General features: G+C 49.8%; 1 pseudogene and 8 gene segments (V, D, J or C); all 9 read right to left on the bottom strand.

The window, feature by feature from the left end:
* Positions 1-535: 535 nt before the first annotated feature.
* LOC123466068 lies at positions 536-1,488 on the bottom strand. The segment is given in 2 exon segments: positions 536-894; positions 982-1,488. Coding segments are annotated over 2 exon segments (408 nt in total).
* Positions 1,489-2,015: 527 nt separating this feature from the next.
* LOC112586596 lies at positions 2,016-3,242 on the bottom strand. The segment is given in 2 exon segments: positions 2,016-2,537; positions 2,674-3,242. Coding segments are annotated over 2 exon segments (486 nt in total).
* A 1,536-nt stretch (positions 3,243-4,778) lies between these two features.
* On the bottom strand, positions 4,779-5,816 carry LOC123464535. The segment is given in 2 exon segments: positions 4,779-5,281; positions 5,369-5,816. Coding segments are annotated over 2 exon segments (552 nt in total).
* A 2,511-nt stretch (positions 5,817-8,327) lies between these two features.
* On the bottom strand, positions 8,328-8,870 carry LOC123466066 (the record flags this gene model as incomplete). The annotated part of the segment is given in 1 exon segment: positions 8,328-8,870. A coding segment is annotated over 1 exon segment (540 nt), but the record flags the coding sequence as incomplete, so codon positions are not given.
* Positions 8,871-9,998: 1,128 nt separating this feature from the next.
* Positions 9,999-11,706, bottom strand: LOC112582870. The segment is given in 2 exon segments: positions 9,999-10,654; positions 10,786-11,706. Coding segments are annotated over 2 exon segments (414 nt in total).
* Positions 11,707-14,699: 2,993 nt separating this feature from the next.
* LOC112586571 lies at positions 14,700-15,532 on the bottom strand. The segment is given in 2 exon segments: positions 14,700-15,281; positions 15,415-15,532. Coding segments are annotated over 2 exon segments (540 nt in total).
* Positions 15,533-16,502: 970 nt separating this feature from the next.
* On the bottom strand, positions 16,503-23,202 carry LOC123334616. The segment is given in 3 exon segments: positions 16,503-17,496; positions 21,487-21,530; positions 23,177-23,202. Coding segments are annotated over 3 exon segments (444 nt in total).
* LOC112586554 lies at positions 18,541-19,540 on the bottom strand (annotated as a pseudogene).
* A 3,004-nt stretch (positions 23,203-26,206) lies between the features above and the next one.
* LOC112586587 lies at positions 26,207-27,480 on the bottom strand. The segment is given in 2 exon segments: positions 26,207-26,610; positions 26,742-27,480. Coding segments are annotated over 2 exon segments (453 nt in total).
* Positions 27,481-27,506: the final 26 nt, after the last annotated feature.

The raw sequence follows: 27,506 nt of genomic DNA, 5'->3' as shown, positions 1-27,506 counted from the left end.
TTTTGGCTGGTTTCCAATTAACTGAGGTTGTTTTCTCTTTGATGACCCCAAGAACTTGCTCAAACACGACCGCTTACGCTTGGTTACAAAGTTCCCTGTGTCATGGGAAGGGACATGACCCAGATGAGGGGAGAGCAGTGTGTCTGGACACAGAGGGCAGGGGAGCTGAGCCCAAGGCAGTAAAGGAGGAAAGACCCGCCCCTCTGGTGGGCAAGAGCAGGGAGCACTTGAAAGCTAGGCTGCCGGAGAAACTTCCAGAGAGACAGCAATGAGGTTCTGGGAGAGACAAGAGGGTCTAGATATATCTGATTTACTAATATTCTTCCCTTCTGGACGTCTTAAGCTGATGAGGAAGACTCAGAACTAGTCAGAACTGGATGCTTTCTGAACTGCATCCAGGGAGGATGCAAAGGAAAGACAGAGACTGATGGTGGACACGTGTGTCTGAGTCCCTGGGGTCAGATCGAGGCCTGTCCAGGTCACACATCAGGGTCACAGTGCTGGCACGTGGTCCCAAGGCCTTAGGTTCCCAGTGCTAGGATCCTGCATGTGGGCCCTTGTCTTTTTCAACAGAGAGCAGATGACCCTGCAGCGCCGTGGAGTAACTGCTGGCACAGAAGTACACAACTGTCTGAGAGTGGTTGGCAGACTCCAGCGTGAGAGGAGAGTTCTCTGTGTTTGATCTAGTGACGCTGTACCCGTCGGGCATGTCTCCTGGCTCGCTAGTGTGCACACCAGCTGAGTAATGGATCAGCCTTAGCCCGTGTCCTGGGACTTGTCGGTACCAGTACATGTAGTCATGACCCAGATCCTGAGTACATTTCAGTGTCATGCTCTGTCCTCTCCTCACGACCTGGAATCTGGGGTCCTGAGTGACCCCAGCATGGACCGCCCCTGTGGAGAAGGAGGACCGATGCTGCAGTCACAGCGGACAGGCTTAGTGCTGGCACCCCGAAGGGGCCCCTGCCCCCCAGGACTCACCTGCCTGCAGGAGACAGAAGACCACACAGCCCAGGAGGCAGGGGCTCATGGCGGGGGTGGGGTTGCAGAGGGCCCTCTGGTGTGTGTGTGGATGAGAGGGGAGAGGGGCTCTCCAGGGAGTCCTTCTGAGATGTCACTGTCCCTCCAGGCCCCAGAGCCAACTTGTCACTCAGGGGCCACGCCCCTTCCCCCAGAGGCTCAAATCAGAAATGAACCTGAGTGAACAGTTCACAACAGGGAGACCCATCCGGCTTAATGGGCATCAGCCTCACAATTGTTGTAACCCATCTGTAAACAGTGTGCAGTTTTATCTATACTTCATTGCGAAGTTAATCTTCATAAATGTGTATATTACTTTAATTCATCTACATATTTCTTTAGCTCTGCATCTTTGGAAATTCCCTCTAGCTTCCTGCTCTCCTTTATGATATGTGTCCCAGTAGGACTTCAAGGCCCATTTCTGCTTTAATTGATCACAGCCCTGAGAATGGGCCTCCACCTACCATGTTTCTCCAGGTATCTGCTCCCAACCTCATTGAAGGCTCATCAACATTTGAGGAATTGTTTGGATCTGTTCTTATCAACTCACTGACAGACAGTCCACCTGCCAAAGGCAGGTACAACTCCTTCATGTTCACAGGAGCCCCCCCTTCCCATGTCAGGAGAGGCCTCAGGCCTGTGACCCTCCTTTCTGGGTGGAGAGAAGCTGGTTGCCCAGCACAGGACGATGGATTGGCAGAAAGTAATGCAGACTTAGGAGCACCATGGTGAGTCATGGCACACGCCAGGGTAAGTGAAAAGTGCTCTTTTTTATTTGAGACATTCTTTTCATGGGAATACCTCCTTGTGATGCGTGGCTGCCATTCATTGAGTAACAGTTCATATCACAGAACCCCAAACTGTATGTTGTTACACATAACACAACGCGTATATGTAACTTGCTCTGTATGGAGACGGTTCCATGAGGAAAGAGACCACAGGTGTTGAAAAGAAACTTGAGCTGCAATCCTAGCTGTAACAGTCATGAGGTATGAGATCTGGGCAATTCACATCCCCTCAGATATATAAACAGTTAAAATAATACTTACTTTGCATGATCCTAGTGAGCATTACAACATATCAAGAAATGAATGTCTGGGAAAATCTATTGCTCTTCCAGAGACTGAGCTTGGCACACTGGCAACCGACACGCTCACCACCACTTCCTGAGCTGGGGCAGGAGAGTTTTTGTCCCAGAGGCACCTGATCATGCAGGGCTGTGTCTTGGCTGCTGGCACAGAGATACAGAGTGGAGTCCATCAGCTCCAAGGAGGTCAAGTTCAACTCCGAGCGAGAGTCACCTAACTGTTGACCTGAGAATCGATCTGACATGTTTCCTCTTTGATACACTTCTCCATCAAAATACTTAACGAGGAACTGGGGGCCCTGGCCCAGGGCTTGTGCGAACCAGTACACAGAGCGGTGTCCAGATTCAGGGGAACATCTCAGTGTCACTTGCTGTTTTCTTGATTTGGTCAGGAATTTTGGGGTCTGGGTGACTTCGGAATCCACCAGGCCTGTTGGGAAAGACAAGGAAGTAGAGAGGAGAGAACGGGGAAGCCTCCTGCTGCAGTCCTTTCCAGTAGTCTTGCATTTTGGGGATGACAAAAGCAACGTCATCTCAGAAGCTCCCACACTGTGTCCAGGACTCACCTGCTCCCAGGAGGCAGAGAGTCACACAGCAGAGGAGCCTGGAGCCCATGGCAGCATCAGGAGCCCAGCACTGCTGCTGGCTGGGGCGGGGCTCCTGGGGTGAGTGATGTAAAGTGCTGACCCTCCTGCTTCCCTGATTGGAGCATTTGCCTATGATGTCACTGCTGTGTCTATCAGGCTGCCCTTGTCCACTGGACCCCTTACCAATACGCAGGGCTGGCTCCTCTATGCCCTTCCCTGTCCTGACAGCCCCTTAGCAAGCCTGGGTGTGAGGTGACTGGTCCCCTGGTCCCATACGCACACAACATGCCTTGTTCTCTTCTCCCTGACCATGCCTGAATCTCATCACCAGCCACCAGGCCCTCACCAGCCACCCCAACCCCTTCACCTCTACCTCTCATGCTGAGGCAGGATACAACCCCCTATGTTCATCTTGAGGTTTCAGGCATGTCCCCAGTTCCCTGGGCAGTGAGGAGTCTGTGCTGGCTCCATGTGTCCCCGGACCACTCAGGGAACTCAGACCTGCTCCCAGATGCAGGCATGATATAGACAAGGTTCTCTTAAGCTGCCCTCCCCAGGGTGACTCACACCCTCCCAGCACACACTGCTTATCATGGAACAGTGCCTCCAAGTGGCCAAAGTCAAGGGTCTCATGGATTTGCAGCATTTGTTTACAGAAAGTTTAGCCGCTCAGTCTTGTCCTGCTCTTTGCAACCGCATGGACTGTAACCTCCCTGGCTCCGCTGTCCATGGGATTCTCCAGGCAAGTGTACTGGAGTGAGTTGCCATTTCCTTCACCAGAGGATCTTCCTGACCCAGGGATCGAGCCCAGGTTTCCCTCATTGGAGGCAGATGCTTCACCACCTGAGCCACGAGGGAAGTCCTATCTGTTAAAGCAAGAGTACAAAAATTCCGGCACCCTGAACACACACACACACACACACACACATACACGCGCAGGCACACACACACACATACGCGCGCGCACACACACACACATACACACACATACGCGCGCGGGCACACACACACACGCATGCACACACACACATACACACACACACACATACGCGCACGGGCACACACACACACGCATGCACACACACACATACACACACACACATATGGGCGCGGGCACACACACACATATGCGCACACACACACACACACATGCACACACACACCCCTGTTCTACTGCCTGCCTAGCCTGGCTGACGGGTTGATCTTCAAACCCACTCAGCCTCTGGAGGCAGAAGACTGTATGATCCGAACTTTTTACTAAGAAAGAAAGAACTGCGGCACCACGACAATGACGGTCGTTAGCTAAGATGGAAATATATGATCATAAAATAAATACTCTGAGGATCTCAAGTGAATCTGCCTACAAACATGTATTCCATAACTACTTCTGATTAATCAGATGCATATATTTCCAGATTTTGTATTTAAATTAAGAATGATCAAATTCTAGATAATACTGTCATAAAGAAGTTTTAGAAATATGAGCTCAATTATTTCTGCACTTATAAAATCATGATATAATGGGGGCGATGCAGGATATATTTTGACTTTGAGAAGATTTTGATGAGCGTTCCAGGTAGTCCCAACCTGGCCTAGGTTAGGTGAGCTGCTAAGGATGTCGGGAGGCGGGGGGGTGCGTGTCGAGAACACACAAAGGCAATCTGTCCTCCTTCAGATGGACTCACGTGAGTTTGGGGATGATAGGTGATGTTTCTCTTTGATGACTCCATACATCTTGCTGAAAACAGACCACATGGAGTGGCCACTTAAAAAGCCTCCCTGTGACTTGGGAAGGGACCTGACCCAGACGAAGGAGGAGCAGTGTGGCTGTGGTAGAGAGGGCCAGGGAGCTGATGCAGGGAGGTGGGGAGAGGAATGTCCTGCCCGCCTGGGAAAGGTGGACAAGAGCCAGCCTAGACCAGGTGAGAACCAGACTGTGGGAGAACGTCCAGAAAGCCAGAAATGAGCTGCCTGAGGTGAGACAAGAGTGTCTAGACGTATCTAATTTATCCAACAACCTTCCCTCCTAGGTCTCAGGCTCATGTGATGACTAGGAGTCAGAGCTGGGGAGGCATCTTCCTGGTTCACATGGAGGCTGCAGAGGAAAGACAGAGATCGATGGTCCCACAAGGTCCCCAAGGCCCGGCAGTGAGGTTCGGGCCAGTCTCCACCGCATACCCAGGGTCACACTGCAGGCACCTGGCTAACAAAGCCCTGAGGCTCCCGGTGCTAGGAGCCTGCACGTGGACCCCTGTCTTTTGCACAGAGAGGAGGTGACCCTGCAGTGCCGTGGAGTAACTGCTAGTGCAGAAGTACACAGATGTCTGGGAGCGGTTTGCAGACTCCAGCATTAGAGGGAAGTTCTCTATGTTTGATCTGGAGACGCTGTAGCCATCGGGCACATCTCCTGGCTCGATAGTGAACACACCAGCTGAGTAATGGATCAGCCTCAGCCCGTGTCCCAGGTCTTGTCGGTACCAGTACATGCGGTCAAGACCCGGATCCTGAGTACATGTCAGTGTCGCGCTCTGTCCTGTCCTCACGACCTGGAATCTGGGATCCTGAGTGACACCAGCATGGACCGCCCCTGTGGAGAAGGAGGACCGATGCTGCAGTCACAGCGGACAGGCTTAGTGCTGGCACCCCCAAGGGGACCCTGCCCCCCAGGACTCACCTGCCTGCAGGAGACAGAAGACCACACAGCCCAGGAGGCAGGGGCTCATGGCGGGGGCGGGGCAGGTGGAGGGCCCTCTGGAGTGTGTGTGGATGAGAGGGGACAGGGGCTCTCCAGGGAGTCCTTCTGAGATGTCACTGTCCCTGCCAGGCCCCAGGGAAATCCTGTCACTCAGGGGCCACGCCCCTTCCCCCAGAGGCTCAAATCAGAAATGAACCTGAGTGAAGAGTTCATAACACGGAGACCCATCCAGGTCAATGGACTTGAGCCTTATGAGTTGTTGTGTCCTTTCTCTAAACAGTTTATAATGTAAGTGTGTTGTATTCCAGAGATAATTCTTCATTCCTAAGTATGTGAAGTTATATGCAGATTTCGAACTGCAGGGTTGGGGGGTTACTGCGTGCTCCTAAACAGCACATTGTTGAGGGCTCCTGCTGCAGCCCTCATCTCCAGGCTTCTATCTAGGAAGGCAAAGACATCTCAGAAGCTCCCACACTGTGTCCAGGACTCACCTGCTCCCAGAAGGAGGAGAGTCACACAGCAGAGGAGCCTGGAGCCCACAGCAGCATCAGGAACCCAGGACAGCTGCTGGCTGGGGGTGGGCCTCCTGGGGTGAGTGGTGTAAAGTGCTGACCCTCCTGCTCCCTGATTGGAGCATTTGCCTATGACGTCACTGCTCTGTGCCTCTGCTGGCTGCCCTGTCCACTGGGCCCCTTGCCAGGACAAAGGTGAGCCCTCTATGCCCTTCCTGCCCTTCCCAGCCCCTGAGCAAGGGGTGGGTGGAAGGGTGCACCGTCCCCAGGTCCCCAGTGCCCACAGCATACCTTGTTGTCCTCTGCCAGCCCCTGCCTGACACGCAGCCAGGCACTCACCTGGCCGGCAATCACCAGGCAATCAGCTGACAATCACCCAGCCCTCACCAGCCACCCCAACCCCTCACCTCCACTTCCCTTGCAGCTCCTGGAGACCATCTCCTGGGCACATCCTGAAGATCCAGGCACATCCCCACTTTCCTGGGCAGTGAGGAGTCTGTACTGCTTCCATGGGTCCTGGAACCTCAGGACCTCAGGGCACTCAAACCTGCTTTCTCATTCAGGCATGTAGCCAAGGTTCCTTAAAGCTGCCCTCCCCAGGGTGACTCTCCACCCCTCCCAGGACCCCCTGCTTACCGTGGGCCCACAGTGCCTCCTAGTGGCCAATGGTCCACAGTCTCATGGATCTGTGCCTTCTGCCAAAGCAAGAATTTAAATACTCCACACCCTGAACACACACACACACACAACACACACTTGTTCTACTGTCTTCCCAAGTTGGTGACTTAAGATTGATCTGCAAATTGCCTCAGGCTCTGGAGATAAAAGACTGTAGAATCCAACATTTCCATTAAGAAGAAAATAATTGCACATACTAAATGGAAACCCACTCAAGTGTTCTTGCCTGGAGAATCCCAGGGACGGGGGAGCCTCGTGGGCTGCCATCTATGGGGTCGCACAGAGTTAGACACGCTTCAGCAATATGTGAACCGTGAACTTCCTCATGTTCAAGATGGTTTTAGAAAAGGCAGAGGAACCAGAGATCAAATTGCCAACATCTGCCGGGTCATGGAAAAAGCAAGAGAGTTCCAAAAAAAGATCTATTTCTGCTTTATTGACTATGCCAAAGCCTTTGACTGTGTGGATCACAAGAAATTGTGGAAAATTCTGAAAGAGATAGGAATACCAGACCACCTGATCTGCCTCTTGAGAAATTTGTATGCAGGTCAGGAAGCAACGGTTAGAACTGGACAAGAAGCAACAGACTGGTTCCAAATAGGAAAAGGAGTACGTCAAGGCTGTATATTGTCACCCTGTTATTTAACTTCTATGCAGAGTACATCATGAGAAACGCTGGACTGGAAGGAACACAAGCTGGAATCAAGATTGCCGGGAGAAATCTCAATAACCTCAGCTATGCAGATGACACCACCCTTATGGCAGAAAGTGAAGAGGAACTCAAAAGCCTCTTGATGAAAGTGAAAGTGGAGAGTGAAAAAGTTGGCTTAAAGCTCAACATTCAGAAAACGAAGATCATGGCATCTGGTCCCATCACTTCATGGCAAATAGATGGGGAAACAGTGGAAACAGTGTCAGACTTTATTTTTCTGGGCTCCAAAATCACTGCAGATGGTACTGAAGCCATGAAATTAAAAGATGCTTACTCCTTGGAAGGAAAGTTACAACCAACCTAGATAGCATATTCAAAAGCAGAGACATTACTTTGCCAACAAAGGTTTGTCTAGTCAAGGCTATGGTTTTTCCTGTGGTCATGTATGGATGCGAGAGTTGGACTGTGAAGAAGGCTGAGCACCGAAGAATTGATGCTTTTGAACTGTGGTGTTGGAGAAGACTGTTGAGAGTCCCTTGGACTGCAAGGAGATCCAAGCAGTCCATTCTGAAGGAGATCAGCCCTGGGATTTCTTTGGAGGGAATGATGCTGAAGCTGAAACTCCAGTACTTTGGCCACCTCATGCGAAGAGTTGGCTCATTGGAAAAGACTCTGATGCTGGGAGGGATTGGGGGCAAGAGGAGAAGGGGATGACAGAGGATGAGATGGCTGGAAGGCATCACTGACTCCATGGACATGAGTCTGAGTGAACTCCGGGAGTTGGTGATGGACAGGGAGGCCTGGCGTGCTGCGATTCATGGGGTTGCAAAGAGTCGGACACGACTGAGCGACTGAGCTGATCTGAAGTGACTTAGCAGCGGTGTCACAGTGGTGTGCTAAGGCGGAATCACACAGACCTTCAGTACAGACACTGCTGAGCTCAGGTGAATACAGCCTGGAGCACTGCATTCCGTAGATCCCTCTGATTAATTCAGATCCACATATTTCTAGATTTTCTACATAAATTAAGTATTACCAATTCTAGGTAACGGATTTATATACAGAGATTATATATATAGAAACCCATTTATTTTTAGAGTTATAAAACTTTGAAATAAAAAAAGCAGCCGTCCACTACATTTAACGTCGATGTAGCTGGGCGTGATATGACTGCACACTCAATGTCACACTGCAGGCATGTGGCCCTGGCTTCCAAGATTCCGGGTGTGAGAAGCCTGCAAGAGTCTCTACTCCTTTCATGCTTCAGGGCTTCCCTTATCTTTTTGCACAGAGAGGAGGTGACCGTGCAGAGCTGTGGATAACCGCAGGCGCAGAAGTACACAGATGTCTGGGAGCGGTTGGCAGACTCCAGCGTGAGAGGGAAGTTCTCTGTGCTTGGTCTGGAGACGCTGTAGCCCTCGGGCACGGCTCCTTTCTCCGTGGTGGGAGGAATAACTGAGTAATGGATCAGCCTCAGCCCGTGTCCTGGGTCTTGTCGATACCAGTACATATAGCTGAAGCTCAGATCCTGAGTACATGTCAGTGTCCCACTCTGTCCTGTCCTCACGACCTGGAATCTGGGGGCCTGAGTGACCCCAGCATGGACCGCCCCTGTGGAGAAGGAGGACGGATGCCGCAGTCACAGCGGACAGGCTTAGTGCTGGGACCCCGAAGGGGACCCTGCCCCCAGGACTCGCTTGCCTGCAGGAGACAGAAGACCACACAGCCCAGGAGGCAGGGGCTCATGGCCGGGGCGGGGCAGGCGGAGGGCCCTCTGGTCTGAGGGTGGATGAGAGGGGAGAGGGGCTCTCCAGGGAGACCTTCTGAGATCTCACTGTCCCTGCCAGGCCCCACAGCCAATCTGTCACTCAGGGGCCACGCCCCTTCCCCCAGAGGCTCAAATCAGAAATGAACCTGAGTGAACAGTTCACAACACGGAGACCCAGCCAGAACAACAGACGTAATCTCATAAGTTGCTGTAACCTTTCTGTAAATGTTAAAGGTTTTTCTGTAGATGTTAAACTGATTCAATGTTTTGTATGTTCTAGTCCAGACATAAGTCTTCATTAACATGTATATTACTTGTATTTATCTACATATTTCTGAAGTTTTGAATCCTGGGGAAATCCTTCTGGCGTCCTACTGCCCTTTATGATATGCGTCCCAAGAGCACTTCAAGCGGAGAAGGCAATGTCACCCCACTCCTGTGTTCTTGCCTGGAACATCCCAGAGACGGGGGAGCCTGGTGGGCTGCCGCCTATGGGGTCGCACAGAGTTGGACACAACTGAAGTGACTTAGCAGCAGCACTTCAAGGCTTCCTTTCCACAACATTGCCCACAGTCCTGAGACAGTCCCTCCACCTACCGTGTTTCTCCAGGTTTCTGCTCCCAACCTCATTGCAGGCTCATTAACATTTGAGGAATTCTTTGGTCTGCTTCTAATCAATTCACTGACAGACGATCCACTGGTCAAACGCAGGAACAGCTCCTTCATGTTCACAGCAGCCTTGATTCCCGTGTGGGGGGAGGGAGCAAGCAGAGCCCCCTCATGCCGGTGACCCACCCTCTGGGTGGAGATAAGCTGGGTGCCAGGCACAGAATGACATTTTGACACAAAGGAGTACAGATGCAGGAGGGACGGGGAGGGAGGTGCAGACGCCAGGGTAATGAAAAATGCTCAGTTTTTATTTGAGACATTCCTCTCATGGGAATACCTCCTTGTGAAGTGTGGCTGCCATTCATTGAGTAACAGTGCATATCACAGAGCCCCGAACTGTATCTTGTTACACGTAACACAATGCGCATATGCAACTTGCTGTGTACACAGATCCATGAGCGAAGAGACCACGGGTGTTGAGAACACACTTGAGCTGGGATGCTAGCTGAAACACTTATGAAGTATGAGATCTGGGCAACTCACTTCCCTGAGATGTACAAACAGATAAAATGGTACTTACCTTGATGACGTTAGTGAGCATTAAAACATATTAAGAAGTGAATGTCTGGGAAAATCTATCACTCCACCAGAGACTGGGCTTGGCAGGCTGGCAGCTGACACTCAGGCATCACTTCCTGAGTTGGGGCCGGAGTATTTTTGTCCCAGAGGCACCTGATCATGCAGGGCTGTGTCTTGGCTGCTGGCACAGAAATACACGGCTGAATCCGTCAGCTCCAAGGAAGTCAAGTTCAGCTCAGAGCTAGAGTCACTGAACTGTTTTCCTGAGAATCGATCTGACATGTTTCCTTTGTCATTCTCTGCCCTATTGTAATACTGAATGAGGAATTGGAGGCCTTGGCCCAGGGCCCGTTGGTACCAGTACACAGAACGGTGTCCAGACTCAGGGGAACATCTCAGTATCACTTGCTGTTTTCTTGATTTGATCAGGTATTTGGGGGTCTGGGTGACTTCAGAATCCGCCAGGCCTGTTGAGGAGGAGACAAGAAAGCTAAGGGCAGAGCACAGGGAAGCCTCCTGCTGCAGCCCTCATCATCAGGCTTCTATCTCAGGGAGGCAAAGACATCTCAGAAGCCCCCACACTGTGTCCAGGACTCACCTGCTCCCAGGAGGCAGAGAGTTACACAGCAGAGGAGCCTGGAACCCATGGCAGCATCGGGAACCCAGGACTACTGCTGGCTGGGGGCTGGGCTCCTGGGGTGAGTGGTGTAGAGTGCTGACCCTCCTGCTTCCCTGATTGGAGCCTTTGCCTATGACGTCACTGCTCTGTGTCTCTGCAGGCTGCCTTTGTCCACTGGACCCCTTGGCAGGACCCAGGGCTGGTTCATCTAAGCCATTCCTTGTTCTGCACAGGTCCTCAGCCAAGGGTGGGTGTGAAGTGAGCACTGTCCCCATGTCCCCATATGCCCTTAATGTGCCTTTTTCTTCTCTTCCTGTCCCTGCCTGACACTCATCACCCAGCCCTCACCAGCCACACTAATCCCTTCACCCTCCACTCCCCATGCTGCTCCAGGAGAAGATCCCCTGGGCATATCCTGAGGCCCCAGGCATGTCCCCATTCCCCTGGGAAGTGAGGAGTCTGTGCTGGGTCCATGTGTCTGGACCACTCAGGGAACTCAAACCTGCTTTCTGATACACGCATGTAGCCAAGGTTCCCCTAAGCTGCCCTCTCCAGGGTGCCTCTCAACCCCCTCCATCACACCCTGCTTACCATGGGCCCACAGTGCCTCCTAGAGGCCAATGGTTTCATGGATCTGTGCCTTCCATCTAAAACAAGAATACAAATTCCCCGCACTCTACACTTTCAACCCCTACTCACACAAACACACACACCCATACACACACCCCTCATCTGCTGCCTTCCCAGCCTGGATGAATTAGGGCTGATCTTCAAGTCTAGTCTTAGCCTGTGGAGGTAAAACACTGTATGATCAGACATTTCTACTAAGAAGGAAATAATTGCAGCACTAGATTCCAGAATCTGGTTCCTCAACCTTAGGGCAGGCTCATCGACACTTGAGGAATCCTTGGGCTCTTTCTTATTAATTCACCAACTGACAGGGTGCCTCTCACACACAGGCTCGGCGCCTTCATGTCCACCTGAGCACGTGCTTCCCGTCGTGTCTGAGGGGTGGGGGAGCAGCAAGCCGAACCGCCTCAGGCCTGTGATCCAGCTTGCTTTGAGGAGAGAAGCTGGTTGTCCAGCACCACGGATGACATGTTGGCACAAAGGAGTACAGACGTGGGAGGGATGTCAGGAGAGATGGCTGACCCCGGGGTAAAGGAAAAATCCTCCGATTTTACCTGAGACATCCATTGCATGGGCGTACTTCCTTGTGAAGCAGGGCAGCCATTCAGTAACCGATATCCTAGAGCCCCAGACTGGATCCCATGCACAAACCTCACATTTGGAAGGACCCTGCACTGGCTGCCATGCTCTGCTGCTGTGATTTTCAAATTCTCAACAATTTCTGAACCTGAATATCGTGCACATGGTCATGAGTGGGTGACCGTGGTGACCTGCTGATGAGCTGGTTTCCACGGAACCTGATCACACGTCTGGGGTCTGGGTGACTAACCATTCCCTGGGCCTCAGAGACAAAAACACAGAACTAAAGTCAGAAGCACTGAATGAGCTCGATGTTGTAGCCATAAAAAAGCCTTGAATCGGGGCCTGGCAAGTCCATGGGATCCATACCTGTGCTCAGAATGTGTCTGGTCCAAGAGACAGTGAGACCCACAGCGCAGGAGACTAGAGACCGGGCCAGGGCGCTACAGAAAGGGGGACTTTTCAATTCAACTCCTGTGACTTGGACGCGGGGGTCAAATCAAAGACAAGCCTTCTCCTGACATGAAATGATCTCTCACCAAATTGCTGCTGCTGGTTGTCTGCTCAGTCCCAGCACCAGTGTGTGAGCAGGAGGCCTTGCTGTGTGCATATCACATGGGAGCTAAAGGAATTTCCTAGGAGATGAGGACTTCCTATCAAAATAGCATCATAAAATCATTTCAGATATTGTGTGCATGAGAAAAGAAATTTATGAACGTGCATTAAAAAAAAAAAAAAAAACCTTGTACCAGCAGAAAAGACCTTTGGATGGTCATTTTCCAAACCATCCATCTCCAGATAGGATAGTCCCTGACATGGATATGGTGCTCACATGCTTGCAAGAACTTCTTCAACCAAAATACTTTCCAGGAGCAATCACTTAAATATTTAGCTCTGGGATAAAGAGGACTTAAAAAAAAATGATGGCAACAGAAATCATACTGCTGGTTGTCAGGGAAGGAGACAGGCCTGGGAATGGGGCCTCAGAGGATTTTTGGTGATGAAATGTTCTCAGCTTTTATAGGTGAACGTTCCGTGGGCACACACACACGGATTGATCAGAACCATTCATCTGTTCACTGTGCAGTGTGTAACGTTACTGTATATACAGCGGACCCCTTGGACCACACGATTTTGAATTTCATGCGTTCAGTTTTGATTGGAGTTTTTAATAGATACTAACTACAGACTTTGTTGTTCATCTGGTAAAGAATCTGCCTGCAGTGTGAGAGACCTGAGTTGGATCCCTGGGTTGGGAAGATCTGCTGGAGAAGGGAAAGACTACCCACTCCAGTATTCTGGCCTGGAGAGAATTTATATTTCATGGACTGCATAGTCCATGGGGTTACAAAGAGTCAGACCCGATTGAGTGACATTCACTTTCACTTTTCACAGTACCACACAACTGTGCCTGGTTGAATCTGTGGATGTGAAATCATAAACAGGGTTGACTGAATTTTAAACAAATTTTACAGCAGGGTTAAGACTGGTTCAGGGCCCCAAAACTTCACATTATTCAAATGTTAACTATAATTCATATGGCAATAAAGTTAATGTAAAAACGCCTGAGGGTAAGTTACACGCTCTGTATATCTCATGTATGGAACCGGCAAGCATAATTACTTTCTTTCCTATGACATCTGAAGTCCTCAAGTATAGGGTTTGAAGTCACAATGTGTCCATATCTAGTTTTGCACCTAGGAAGCACTAGAGGAGGCTGTCAGAGATTAGCAAAGGGAGTCAAGAAATCCAGAGTCCTGTCACCTGCCAGGGACTTCATGCTTACTAAATTCTTGTGAAGCCCTGGAAGGTGGTGTCCTGACTAACATAATATGTCAACTAGACTCTGCCTTGGATATTTAGTTTTATTTTTTGGGTGCTCCAAAGAGGGATATTTTTTGGCTCAGATGGTAAAGCGTCTGCCCTCAATGTGGAAGACCCGGGTTCAATCCCTGGAAGATGCCCTGGAGAAGGAAATGGCAACCCACTCCAATATTCTTACCTAGAAATTCCATGGATGGAGGAGCCTCGTGGGCTACAGTCCATGGAGTCACAAAGAGTCGGACACGACTGAGCGACTTCACCTTCAACATGTGAATAGGTATGTTTTAATAATAGATTAGATTAACATTTTAATTCGTAAAGCAGATGACCCTCCATAATGTCAGTGGCCTTCATGAAACCAGGTGAAGAGATGAATAGATGAAAAAACTGATCCTCCCCCAAGAAAGAGATAATTGTCAGCCGATGGCCTTCACACTGGACCGTTAGTTCTTCTGCTTTTGAACTTAAACATCAGCTCCCCTCAGTCTCTAGTAGCACCAGACCCGCTTGCAGCATTTGGACTTACCAGTCTTAACAACTTTGTGAGCCAATTGCTTTCAAACGTGTATGTGGGATACTGGATGCTTGGGGCTGGTGCACTGGGACGACCCAGAGGGATGGAATGGGGAGAGAGGAGGGAGGAGGGTTCAGGATGGGGAACACATGTATACCTGTGGCGGATTCATATTGATATTTGGCAAAACTAATACAATTATGTAAAGTTTAAAAAATAAAATTAAATTAAAAAAATTATACACATGTAAACCAAAAAAAAAAAAAAAAGCGTGTATGTGTGTGTTTGTGTGCGTGTGTGTGTGTTTCTGTGTATTATTTATTCTATGTGGGGGAAAGTTTTATGGGGGCAAAGACCAAAAGTGATGAGGACAGGCTTGAATCAAATTCCTTGCTCTGAAAGCAGTGACATATAAGATGTGGACAAGTCAGTTCCCCTCAGATGTATAAACAGGTAAAATAATATTTACCTAGCATGATCTTTGGGAGCATTAAAACAGAGCAGAGAAAGAATTTCTGGGAGAGTCTATCGGATCTATCTAGGCCTGGAAGCGAGGCAGTCACCCTCACAGCCACTTCCTGAGCTAGGGCAGAAGTGTTTTTGTCCCAGAGGCACCTGATCATGCAGGGCTGTGTCTTGCTGCTGGCACAGAGATACACGGCTGAGTCTGTCAGCTCCAAGGAGCTCAGATTCATCTGAGAGCTAGAGTCACCGAACTGTTCACCTGAGAATCGATCTGGCATGTTTCCTTTCTCATTCTCTCGCCCATTATAATACCGAACAAGGAACTGGGGGCCCTGGCCCAGGGCCTGTTGGTACCAGTATACAGAGAGGTGTCCAGACTCAGGGGAACATCTCAGTATCACTTGCTGCTTTCTTGATTTGATCAGATATTTGGGGGTCTGGGTGACCCCAGAATCCACCAGAGCTGTTGGGAAAGAGACAGAAGGAAGCTGAGGGCAGAGCACAGGGGAGCCTCCTGTTGCAGCCCTCATCACCAGGCTTCTCTCTCAGGGAGGCAAAGACATCTCAGAAGCTCCCACACTGTGTCCAGGACTCACCTGCTCCCAGGAGGCAGAGAGTCACACAACAGAGGAGCCTGGAGCCCATGGCAGCATCAGGACCCAGGACTGCTGCTGGCTGGAGGCAGGGCTCCTGGGATGAGTGGTGTAAAGTGCTGACCCTCCTGTTCCCTGATTGGAGCATTTGCCTATGACGTCACTGCTCTGTGTCTCTGCAGGCTGCCCTTATCCCCAGAACCCCTTGGTAGGACCCAGGGCTGGCTTCTCCATGCTATTCCCTGTCCTGACAGCCGCCAGGAAGGATAGGTGTGAGGGGAGCTTCATCCCCTGGTCCCATGTGTCCACACACATTTGTTCTGCTCTGTCTGACCCTGCCTGACACCCAGCCCTCACCAGATACCCCAACTTCTCACCCTCCCCTTCCCATGCTGCTCCACAGATGGCCCCCTGGGCACATCCTGAGGCTCCAGGCAGGACCCCTCTTCCCTGAGCAGAGAGGAGTCTGTGCTGGCTCCATGTGTCCCAGGACCACTCAGGGAACTCAAACCCGCTCCCAGGTGCAGGCATGTAGCCAAGGTTCCCTTAAGCTTCCTTCTCCAGGTGACTCTCAACCCCTTCCAGGGCACCCTGCTTACCATGGAAACACAGTGCCTCCTAGTGGCCGAAGGTCCATGGTCTCATGGATTTGCAGCCTCTGAAGCAAGGTTTTAAAAATCTCACACCCTAAATACAAACACATACACACAGAGATATCTGTTCTACTGCCTTCCTAGCCTGGCTGATTAGGGTTGATCTTCAAATCCACTCTTAGCCTCTGGAGGTAGAAGACTGTATGATCTGACCGTTTTCCTACAAGGAAATCATTGCTTCACCACTACAATGATGGTAGTTAGCTAAAATGGAAATATATGTCATAAAATAAACGCTCAGAGGATCTCAAGTGAATCTGCCTGCAAACATGTCTTCATAACTACTTCTGATTGATCAGAGGCATGTATTTTCAGATTTCCTATTTAAATGTGTATTAACCTATTTATTTCCTATGAACTTGTAAATCTTGATATAATAAGATACCATGGAGGAAATATTTTGACTTCTAGAATATTTCTCTGAAGGAAATGGTGGAAACCTGGTCCAGGTTAATTGAGATGCTAGGAAAGAGGGGCAGGAAGGAGAACACACACCCCCCGCCTGTCTCTCCTCCTGGGAATGGACTCCCAAGGGATTTTGGCTGGTTTCCAATTAACTGAGGTTGTTTTCTCTTTGATGACCCCAAGAACTTGCTCAAACACGACCGCTTATGCTTGGTTACAAAGTTCCCTGTGTCATGGGAAGGGACATGACCCAGATGAGGGGAGAGAAGTGTGTCTGGACACAGAGGGCAGGGGAGCTGAGCCCAAAGCAGTAAAGGAGGAAAGACCCACCCCTCTGGTGGGCAAGAGCAGGGAGCACTTGAAAGCTAGGCTGCCGGAGAAACTTCCAGAGAGACAGCAATGAGGTTCTGGGAGAGACAAGAGGGTCTAGATATATCTGATTTACTAATATTCTTCCCTTCTGGACGTCTTAAGCTGATGAGGAAGACTCAGAACTACTCAGAACTGGATGCTTTCTGAACTGCATCCAGGGAGGATGCAAAGGAAAGACAGAAACTGGTGGTGGACATGTGTGTCTGAGTCCCTGGGGTCAGATCCAGGCCTGTCCAGGTCACACATCAGGGTCACAGTGCTGGCACGTGGTCCCCAGGGCATTAGGTTCCCAGTGCTAGGATCCTGCATGTGGGCCCCTTGTCTTTTTCAACAGAGAGCAGGTGACCCTGCAGCGCCCTGGAGTAACTGCTGGCATAGAAGTACACAACTGTCTGGGAGCGGTTGGCAGACTCCAGCATGAGAGGAGAGTTCTCTGTGTTTGATCTAGTGACGCTGTACCAGTCAGGCATGTCTCCTGGCTCGCTAGTGTGCACACCAGCTGAGTAATGGATTAGCCTCAGCCCGTGTCCTTGGTCTTGTCGGTACCAGTACATGCGGTCATTTCCCAGATCCTGAGTACATCTCAGTGTCATGCTCTGTCCTCTCCTCACGACCTGGAATCTGGGGTCCTGAGTGACCCCAGCATGGACCGCCCCTGTGGAGAAGGAGGACCGATGCTGCAGTCACAGCGGACAGCTTTATTGCTGGCACCCCGAAGGGGCCCCTGACCCCCAGGACTCACCTGCCTGCAGGAGACAGAAGACCACACAGCCCAGGAGGCAGGGGCTCATGGCAGGGGCAGGGCAGGCGGAGGGCCTTCTGAGGTGTGTGTGGATGAGAGGGGAGAGGGGCTCTCCAGGGAGTCCTTCTGAGATGTCACTGTCCCTGCCAGGCGCCAGAGCCAACTTGTCACTCAGGGTCCACGCCCCTTCCCCCGGAGGCTCAAATCAGAAATGAACCTAAGTGAACAGTTCACAACAGGGAGACCCATCCGGCTTAATGGGCATCAGCCTCACAATTGTTGTAACCCATCTGTAAACAGTGTGCAGTTTTATCTATACTTCATTGCGAAGTTAATCTTCATAAATGTGTATATTACTTTAATTCATCTACATATTTCTATAGCTCTGCATCTTTGGAAATTCCCTCTAGCTTCCTGCTCTCCTTTATGATATGTGTCCCAGTAGGACTTCAAGGCCCATTTCTGCTTTAATTGATCACAGCCCTGAGAATGGCCCTCCACCTACCATGTTTCTCCAGGTATCTGCTCCCAACCTCATTGAAGGCTCATCAACATTTGAGGAATTGTTTGGATCTGTTCTTATCAACTCACTGACAGACAGTCCACCTGCCAAAGGCAGGTACAACTCCTTCATGTTCACAGGAGCCCCCCCCTTCCCATGTCGGGAGAGGCCTCAGGCCTGTGACCCACCTTTCTGGGTGGAGAGAAGCTGGTTGCCCAGCACAGGACGGCGGATTGGCAGAATGTAATGCAGACTTAGGAGCACCATGGTGAGATGTGGCACCAGGGTAAGTGAAAAGTGCTCTTTTTTATTTGAGACATTCTTTTCATGGGAATACCTCCTTGTGATGCGTGGCTGCCATTCATTGAGTAACAGTTCATATCACAGAGCCCCAACTGTATCTTGTTACACATAACACAACGCGTATATGTAACTTGCTCTGTATGGAGATGGTTCCATGAGGAAAGGGACCACAGGTGTTGAAAAAAAACCTGAGCTGCAATCCTAGCTGTAACAGTCATGAAGTATGAGATCTGGGCAATTCACATCCCCTCAGATATATAAACAGTTAAAATAATACTTACCTTGCATGATCTTAGTGAGCATTACAACATATCAAGAAATGAATGTCTGGGAAAATCTATTGCTCTAGCAGAGACTGGGCTTGGCACACTGGAAGCCAACATGCTCACCACCACTTCCTGAGCTGGGGCAGGAGAGTTTTTGTCCCAGAGGCACCTGATCATGCAGGGCTGTGTCTTGGCTGCTGGCACAGAGATACACAGCTGAGTCCGTCAGCTCCAAGGAAGTCAAGTTCAGCTCAGAGCTAGAGTCACTGAACTGTTTTCCTGAGAATCGATCTGATAGGTTTCCTTTCTCATTCTCTTGCCTGTTGAAATACTGAATGAGGAATTGGGGCCCTGGCCCAGGACCTGTTGGTACCAGTACACAGAGCGGTGTCCAGATGCAGGGGAACATCTCAGAATCGCTTTCTGCTTTCTTGGTTTGATCAGGTATTTGGGGGTCTGGGTAACCCCAGAATCCACCAGGCCTGTTGGGGAGGAGACAAAGGAAGTTGAGGGAACAGCACAGGGAAGCCTCCTGCTGCAGCCCTCATCGCCAGGCTTCTATCTCAGGGAAGCAAAGACATCTCAGAAGCTCCCACACTGTGTCCAGGACTCACCTGCTCCCAGAAGCCAGAGAGTCACACAGCAGAGGAGCCTGGAGCCCATGGCAGCATCAGGAACCCAAGACTGCTGCTGGCTGGGGCGGGGCTCCTTGGCTGTGTGGTGTAAAGTGCTGACCCTCCTGCTTCCTTGATTGGAGCATTTGCCTATGACGTCACTGCTCTGTGTCTCTGCATGCTGCCCTTGTCCAATCTGGACCCCTTACCAATATGCAGGGCCAGCTCCTCTGTGCCCTTCCCTGTGCTGCACAGCCCCTCAGCAAAGGGTGGGTTTGAAGAGTGCACTCTCCCTATGTCTCCATATGACTACAATACGGCTTGTTCTCCCCTCTCTGCTCCTTCCTGACACTCGTCACCAAGCCCTCCGCAGCTGCCTGGACCCCTCACCCTCCACTTCCCATGCAGCGCCCCCTGAGTACATCCCGAAGCTCCAGCCCGTCCCCACTTCCTTGGCACTGAGGAGCCTGTGCTGGCTCCATGTGTCCCAGGATCTCTCAGGGAACTCAAGCCTGTTCCCTGACACAGGCATGCAGTTAAGGTTCCCTAAAGCTCCCTCTGCTGGGTGATGCTCACCCCTCCCAGCTCACCTGGTTGCATGGGCCACAGTGCCTCCTACTTGCCAGTGGTTCACAGTCTCATGGATTTGCATCCTCTGTCTAAAGCAAGGGTACAGAAACCCCATAGCCTTAATACACACTCACACACACACACTCTCACACACACACTCACATTCTAGTGTTCTACTGCCTTCCCATCCTGGCTGAATTAGGGTTCATCTTCAAATCTACTCTTAGCCACCTGAAGTTGAAGACTCAATGGTCCGACATTGTTACTAAGAAGGAAAGAATCGCTGCACCACTGCAGTGATGGTACTTAGCCAAGATGGAAAAAATCGCCATAAAATAAACACTCTGAGGATCTCACGTGACTCTGCCTGGAGACCTGTATTCCATACCTACCTCTGATGAATCGGATACATGTATTTCCAGATGTCTTGTATAAATTAAGCATTTCCAAATTCTAGTTGATACATTTTGTAAAGAGGTTTTATATATACGAACTCATATATTTCTGCACTTATGAAATCTTGATATAATGGAACAATGGAAGATATATTTTGACTTTGAGAAGATTTTGATGAGGGAGGTGGTGCCAAGCTGGCCGAGGTTAGGTGAGATGCTGAGGAAGTCAGGGGCGGGAGGATGTACATAGAAAGCCAGTCTCTCCTTCAGATGGACTCACATTGAGATTCGGATAATTGATAATTAACTGAAGCTGATTTCTCTTTGATGACTCCAGACAACTTGCTCAAAGCAGACCATGTGGAGAGGGCACTTTAAAGGCTTCCCTGTGACTTGGGAAGGGACATGACCTGGATGAGGGAGGAGCAGCATGGGTGTGGTAGAGGGGGCCAGGGAGGTGAGGACAGGATGTCCTGTCCACCCAAGAAAGGTGGGCAAGAGCGGAAACCACATGAGAGCCAGTTAGGGAGAACCTTCCAGAGAGAAGCATTGAAGTGAGACAAGGAGATCTGTTTTTATCTAATTTACCAGCAACCTTCCCTCCTGGAGGTCTCAGGCTCAGGTGATGACTAGCAGTCAGAGCTAGAGAAACATCTTCTTAGTTCACAGGGAGGATGCAGGGGAAAGACAGACATGGATGGTGGACATATGTCTTGGAGTCCCTGAGTGAAGTTTGGGTCAGCCTAGTCCATACACCTAGGGTCACACTGCAGGCACATGGCTAACCAAGCCCTGAGGCTCCCGGTTCTAGGAGCTTTCACTTGGACCCCCTGTCTTTTTGCACAGAAAGGAGGTGGCCGTGCAGCACCATGGAGTAACTGCTGGCACAGAAGTACACAGATGTCTGGGAGCGGTTGGCAGACTCCAGCGTGAGAGGGAAGTTCTCTGTGCTTGATCTGGAGACTCTGTACCCGTTGGGCACGTCTCCTTTCTCTGTGGTGGGAGGCCCAGCTGAATAATAGATCAGCCTCAGCCCGTGTCCCAGGTCTTGTGGGTACCAGTACATATAGTTATGATCCAGATCCTGAGTACATGTCAGTGTCATGCTCTGTCCTCTCCTCTCCATCTGGAATCTGGGGTCCTGAGTGACACCAGCATGGACCGCCCCTGTGGAGGAGGAGGACGGATGCTGCAGTCACAGAGGACAGGCTTAGTGCTGGCACCCCGAAGGGGACCCTGCCCCCAGGACTCACCTGCCTGCAGGAGACAGAAGACCACACAGCCCAGGAGGCAGGGGCTCATGGCGGGGCAGGGGCAGGCAGAGGGCCGTCTGGTCTGAGTGTGGATGAGAGGGCGAGGGGCTCTCCAGGGAGTCCTTCTGAGATGTCACTGTCCCTGCCAGGCCCAGAGACAACCTGTCACATGGCGGCCACGCCCCTTCCCCTAGAGGCTCAAATCAAAGTGATTAGAACAGGGAGATGGCTTGGACAGATTGCTTGGACATGGTCTGAACAGCCGTAAGTCTTACAAAGTGCTGTAACCTTTCCTTAGAGTAGTTTGTACCTTTTATGTATGTTTTACTCCAGAGATAATTCCTTAATTTGTATATTAGCTTATTTGTCTACATATTTCTGTAGTTTTGAATCTCAGAGGAAATCCTTAGGGCTTCCTGCTGTCCTTTATGCCCCATGCATCCCGAATACTCCCTCAAGTGTGGTTTCCTCTTTGCTCAACTGACCTAGTCCTGCTCCTGTCCTCTCACCTACAGTGATTCTTTGGGGTCTGGTTCCTTAACTGCAGGGCAGACTCATCACTATTTGAGAAATCCCTTGGCTCTATTTCTTCTCAGTTCACTAACATACAGCTGCTGCTGCTGCTGCTACTAAGTTGCTTCAGTCGTGTCCGAGTCTGTGGGACGGCATAGACGGCAGCCCACCAGGACACCTGCCAAATGCAGGTACAGTGGCTTCATGTTTGCCAAAGTATGTGCTTCCCGAGTCTGAGGGCGCAGGGAGGGGACACAGCAAGTAGAACCACCGCAGCCCTAAGACAGAACTTTCTTTGTGGCCAGAAGCTGGTTGCTCAACGTGGATGACATTTTTAAACAAAGGAACATATATATGAGAGGGATTTGGGGAGAAGTGCCGGACTCCAGGATAAATGAAAAGTGCTCTGACTTTATGTGAGACATCCACCCCATGGGAATACTTCCTTGTGAAGCATGACTGCCAGTAATAAATTGATATCCTGGAGCCCTAGAGTGTACCTTGTTGCACAAACCTCACACTCAAAAGGACCCTGTACTTAGAGCGACGCTCTGCTGTTGGGATCTTCAAATTCTCAATAGTCTTTGAACCATGGACTCTGCAAATTATGTGCCAGATCCTGGTTTCACGATTTTAGACCTGCTGTGCCCTCCTGATGGTTGGTTTCCCTTTAGCCTGACCACACGTCTAATGTCTGGGTGACTAAATACTCCTGGTCCTGGGACAGAAAGACACTGAAACTAAAGCGAGAAACAAAGAAGGACCCTCATGTCAAAACCACAACGACCAGGCTTGAATCTGGGCCTGGCAAGCCCTCGAGTGGATCCATGCATGTGCTCAGGACTTCTCTGGTCCAGGAGACAGAAGCACACCGTAAGGGGTGTCATACCCAGGCCAGGCCAGAAGAAAGGGGTCTTTCCAGCTCAAGGCCTGTGGCCTGAATCCTTGGCATCAAGTCATAGGAACCCTTCTCCCACATGGAATTATCACTCATGGATACAACTGCTGCTGGTGGTCAGGCCAGCCCAGGACCTAGTGCGTGAATCTGAAGCCTTGCTAAGTTGTTTCTCATAGAATATTAACAAAAAATCATTATAAAATGATTTCAGGAAAAGGGTTCATGAGAAAAAAAAATCTATGAAATTGCGTCAATAAATTTTACAAAAACAGCCTGTACCAGCTGGTAAGACCTTTGATGGTCATTTTATCAAACCATCAATCCCCAGTTAGGATTGTCCATCACACGGAAATGGTATCTCACGTGGTTTCAAGTACTTTGTTAATTATAACACGTTCCAGGAGCGCTTAACTGTCTTACATATTTAGCTTCAGGCTAAAAAGGAATTGTTCTGATGGGTATAGACATTAAGTTTTCACCAAAAAAATGCATGAGCAAAACAAATCTACAGCAACAGAAATCATACTGTTGGTTGTCAGGGAAGGAGAGAGTCCCAGGAACAGGGCCTGAGGGAATATCTGGTGATAAAATGTTCTCTGTCTTAAAGGGACAGATGTTTCATCAGCATATACATATCTATTGATCAAACCGTAGATCTCTTCATTATACAGTGTGAATATAGACCTGATCCTTGAACAACACAAGTTTTGAGGGAGTGGGTCCACTTATGGGTGGATATTTTAATAAATATGTACTAAGATACTGAACAGCTGTGATTGGTTGAATCCATGCATGTGGAATCTCAGATACACCATTGAATGTGCAATTGAAAGTCGCTCAGTTGTGTCCGACTCTTTGCAATCCCATGGACTATACAGTTCATGGAATTCTCCAGGCCAGAATACTGGAGTGGGTAGGGTAGACTTTCCCTTCTCCAGGGGATCTTCCCAACTGAGGTCTTCTGCATTGCAGGTGGATTCTTTACCAGCTGAGCCACAAGGAAGCCCAAGAACACTGGAGTGGTAGCCTATTCCTTCTGCAGTGGATCTTCCCGACCCAAGCATCAGACTGGGGTCTTCTGCATTGCAGGTGGATTCTTTACCAAGTGAGCTGTCAGGGGAGCCCCGAGTCTATAAGGTTGTAGGAGGTTCAGGGACCCTAAAACCTACATTGTTTACAGGTAAACTACAGTTCAAATATCAATAAAAGTGATTAAAAAATATCTGAGGTGAGATGTTACATACACTTTTTTAGTTCATGTAATGAATCATTAGGCATAATATTCCTTTCACTGGGACTTCTAATGTCCTCACTTAAAGGCTTTCAAGGCAAAACATGTCCATCTCTACCTTTGCACCTAGGAAATGGTAGAAGAGGCTGTCAGAGGTTAGCAAAGGGAATCAAGAAATCCAGAGTCCTGTTATATGCCAGGGACTTCATGCTTATTAAATACTTATGAAAGTAAGGTGGTGTGGTGGCTAATTGAACATGTCACCTTGACTATGCCAGAGACATTTAATTAAACTTTATTCTGGATGTTAAGTGAAGGTATTTTTGGAAGAGGTTAACATATAAATTCTCCAAGCCAGGCTTCAGCAATATGTGAACCGTGAACTTCCTGATGTTCAAGCTGGTTTTAGAAAAGGCAGAGGAACCAGAGATCAAATTGCCAACATCTGCTGGATCATGGAAAAAGCAAGAGAGTTCCAGAAAAACATCTATTTCTGCTTTATTGACTATACCAAAGCCTTTGACTATGTGGATCACAATAAAGAGTGGAAAATTCTGAAAGAGATGGGAATACCAGACCACCTGATCTGCCTCTTGAGAAACATGTATGCAGGTCAGGAAGCAACAGTTAGAACTGGACATGGAACAACAGACTGGTTCCAAACAGGAAAAGGAGTTCGTCAAGGCTGCATACTGTCACCTTGCTTATTTAACTTCTATGCAGAGTACATCATGAGAAACGCTGGGCTGGAAGAAGCACAAGTTGGAATCAAGATTGCTGGGAGAAATATCAATAACCTCAGATATGTAGATGACACCACCCTTATGGCAGAAAGTGAAGAGGAACTCAAAAGCCTCTTGATGAAAGTGAAAGAGGAGAGTGAAAAAATTGGCTTAAAACTCAACATTCAGAAAACGAAGATCATGGCATCTGGTCCCATCACTTCATGGCAAATAGATGGGGAAACAGTGGAAACAGTGTCAGACTTTGTTTTTTTGGGCTCCAAAATCACTGCAGATGGTGACTGCAGCCATGAAATTAAAAGACACTTACTCCTTGGAAGGAAAGTTATGACCAACCTAGACAGCATATTCAAAAGCAGAGACATTACTTTGCCAACAAAGGTCCGTCTAGTCAAGGCTATGGTTTTTCCAGTGGTCATGTATGGATGTGAGAGTTGGACTGTGAAGAAGGCTGAGCGCCGAAGAATTGATGCTTTTGAACTGTGGTGTTGGAGAAGACTCTTGAGAGTCCCTTGGACTGCAAGGAGATCCAAGGAGTCCATTCTGAAGGAGATCAGCCCTGGGATTTCTTTGGAGGGAATGATGTTGAAACTGAAACTCCAGTACTTTGGCCACCTTATGCGAAGAGTTGACTCATTGGAAAAGGCTCTGATGCTGGGAGGGATTGGGGGCAGGAGGAGAAGGGGACAACAGAGGATGAGATGGCTACATAGCATCACTGATTCGATGGATGTGAGTCTGAGTGAACTCCGGGAGTTGGTGATGGACAGGGAGGCCTGGCGTGCTGTGATTCATGGAGTCGCAAAGAGTCAGACATGACTGAGCGATTGAACTGAACTGAACTGAACATATAAATAGGTAGATTTTAACATTAAATTAGATTAACATTTGAAACAGATGATCTTCCATTCCACAGTCTTAGTGGGCCTCATCCAACCAGTGAAGATATGTATAGAAGGAAAAGTCTGATCCTCCCCCAGGTAAGAGACAACTGTTCGGCTGATGGCCTTCAAACAGGACCATCAGTTCTTGGGCCTTTGAACTTAAACATCAGCTCTCCCTGAACCTCTAGATTCACCAGTCCAACCTGCAGATTTGGATTTGTCAGCTGTAAGAGCTATGTGGAGCGAACTCCTTTAAAAGATGGGGAGCAGGAAACACAGGTATTGAGGACAGCCTTGATTCTGATTCCTTGTCTGGCAGTTAGGAAATATGAGACCTGGGCAAGTCACTTCCCATCAGATGTATAAACAGTTAAAATAATCTTTGTCTTGCATGATCTTTGTGAGCATTAAAACATACAAAGGAAAGAGTGTCTGGGAAAGTCTATCAGTTCTACCTGGGTCTGGGTCTCGCTGGCTGGCAACTGACACCCTGGCAACCACTTCCTGAGCTGGGGTAGGAGTGTTTTTGTCCCAGAGGCATCTGCTCATGCAGGTCTGTGTCTTGGCTGCTGGCACAGAGATACATGGCAGAGTCCGTCAGCTCCAACGAGCTCAAGTTCAGCTCAGAGTGAGAGTCACTGAACTGTTTTCCTGAGAATCGATCCAGGAGGTGAGATTCTCCACTCACTTTCTGGTTGTAATACTGAACGAGGAACTGGGGGCCCTGGCCCGGGGCCTGTTGGTACCAGTACACAGAGAAGTGTCCAGAGTGAGGGGAACATCTCAGAGTCGCTTGCTGCTTTCTTGATTTGATCAGGTATTTGGGAGTCTGGGTGACTCCAGAATCCACCAGGCCTGTTGAGAAGAGACAAGGAAGCTGAGGGCAGAGCACAGGGGAAGCCTCCTGCTGCCGCCCTCATCGCCAGGCTTCTATCTCAGGGAGGCGACGACATCTCAGAAGCTCCCACACTGTGTCCAGGACTCACCTGCTCCCAGAAGGCAGAGAGTCACACAGCAGAGGAGCCTGGAGCCCATGGCAGCATCAGGAACCCAAGACCACTGCTGGCAGGAGGTGGGACTCCTGGGGAGAGTGGTCTAAAGTGCTGACCCTCCTGCTTCCCTGATTGGAGCGTTTGCCTATGATGTCACTGCTCTGTGTCTCTGCAGGCTGTTTCCTGATCCACTGGACCCCTTGGCAGGATCCATGGCGGACTCCTCTATGCCCTTCCCTGTCCTGCACAGCCCCTCAGCAAAGGGTGGGTGTGAGGTAAGCACTGTCCCCATGTCCCCATATGCCCATCACATGCCTTTTTCTTCTCTTCCTGTCCCTGCCTGACACTCATCACCCAGCCCTCACCAGCCACACTAATCCCTCACCCTCCACTCCCCATGCTGCTGCAGGAGACGGCCCCCTGGACACATCCTGAGGCTCCAGGCAAGTCCCCACTCCCCTGGGCAGTGGGGAGTCTGTGCTGGGTCCATGTGTCTGGACCACTCAAGGAACTCAAACCTGCTCCCTGATGCAGGCATGTAGCCAAGGTTCCCTTAAGCTGCCCTCTCCAGGGTGGCTCTCAACCCCTCCCAGCACACCCTGTTTACCATGGACCCACAGTGCCTCCTACTGGCCCATGGTCCACAGTCTCATGGATCTGTGCCTTCTGTCTAAATCAAGAATAGAAATTTAGACACTCATGGCTTTGGTAGTGACCGCCTCGCTATGCAGGTGTGAGCCTGGCCAGCACCTTCCCCAG

Source organism: Bubalus bubalis, chromosome 8 (assembly GCF_019923935.1).
Source record: "Bubalus bubalis isolate 160015118507 breed Murrah chromosome 8, NDDB_SH_1, whole genome shotgun sequence".
Taxonomy (NCBI): Eukaryota; Metazoa; Chordata; class Mammalia; order Artiodactyla; family Bovidae; genus Bubalus; species Bubalus bubalis.
Note: the sequence above shows the minus strand (reverse complement) of the source record. Positions and strands in the feature narration are given on the sequence as shown.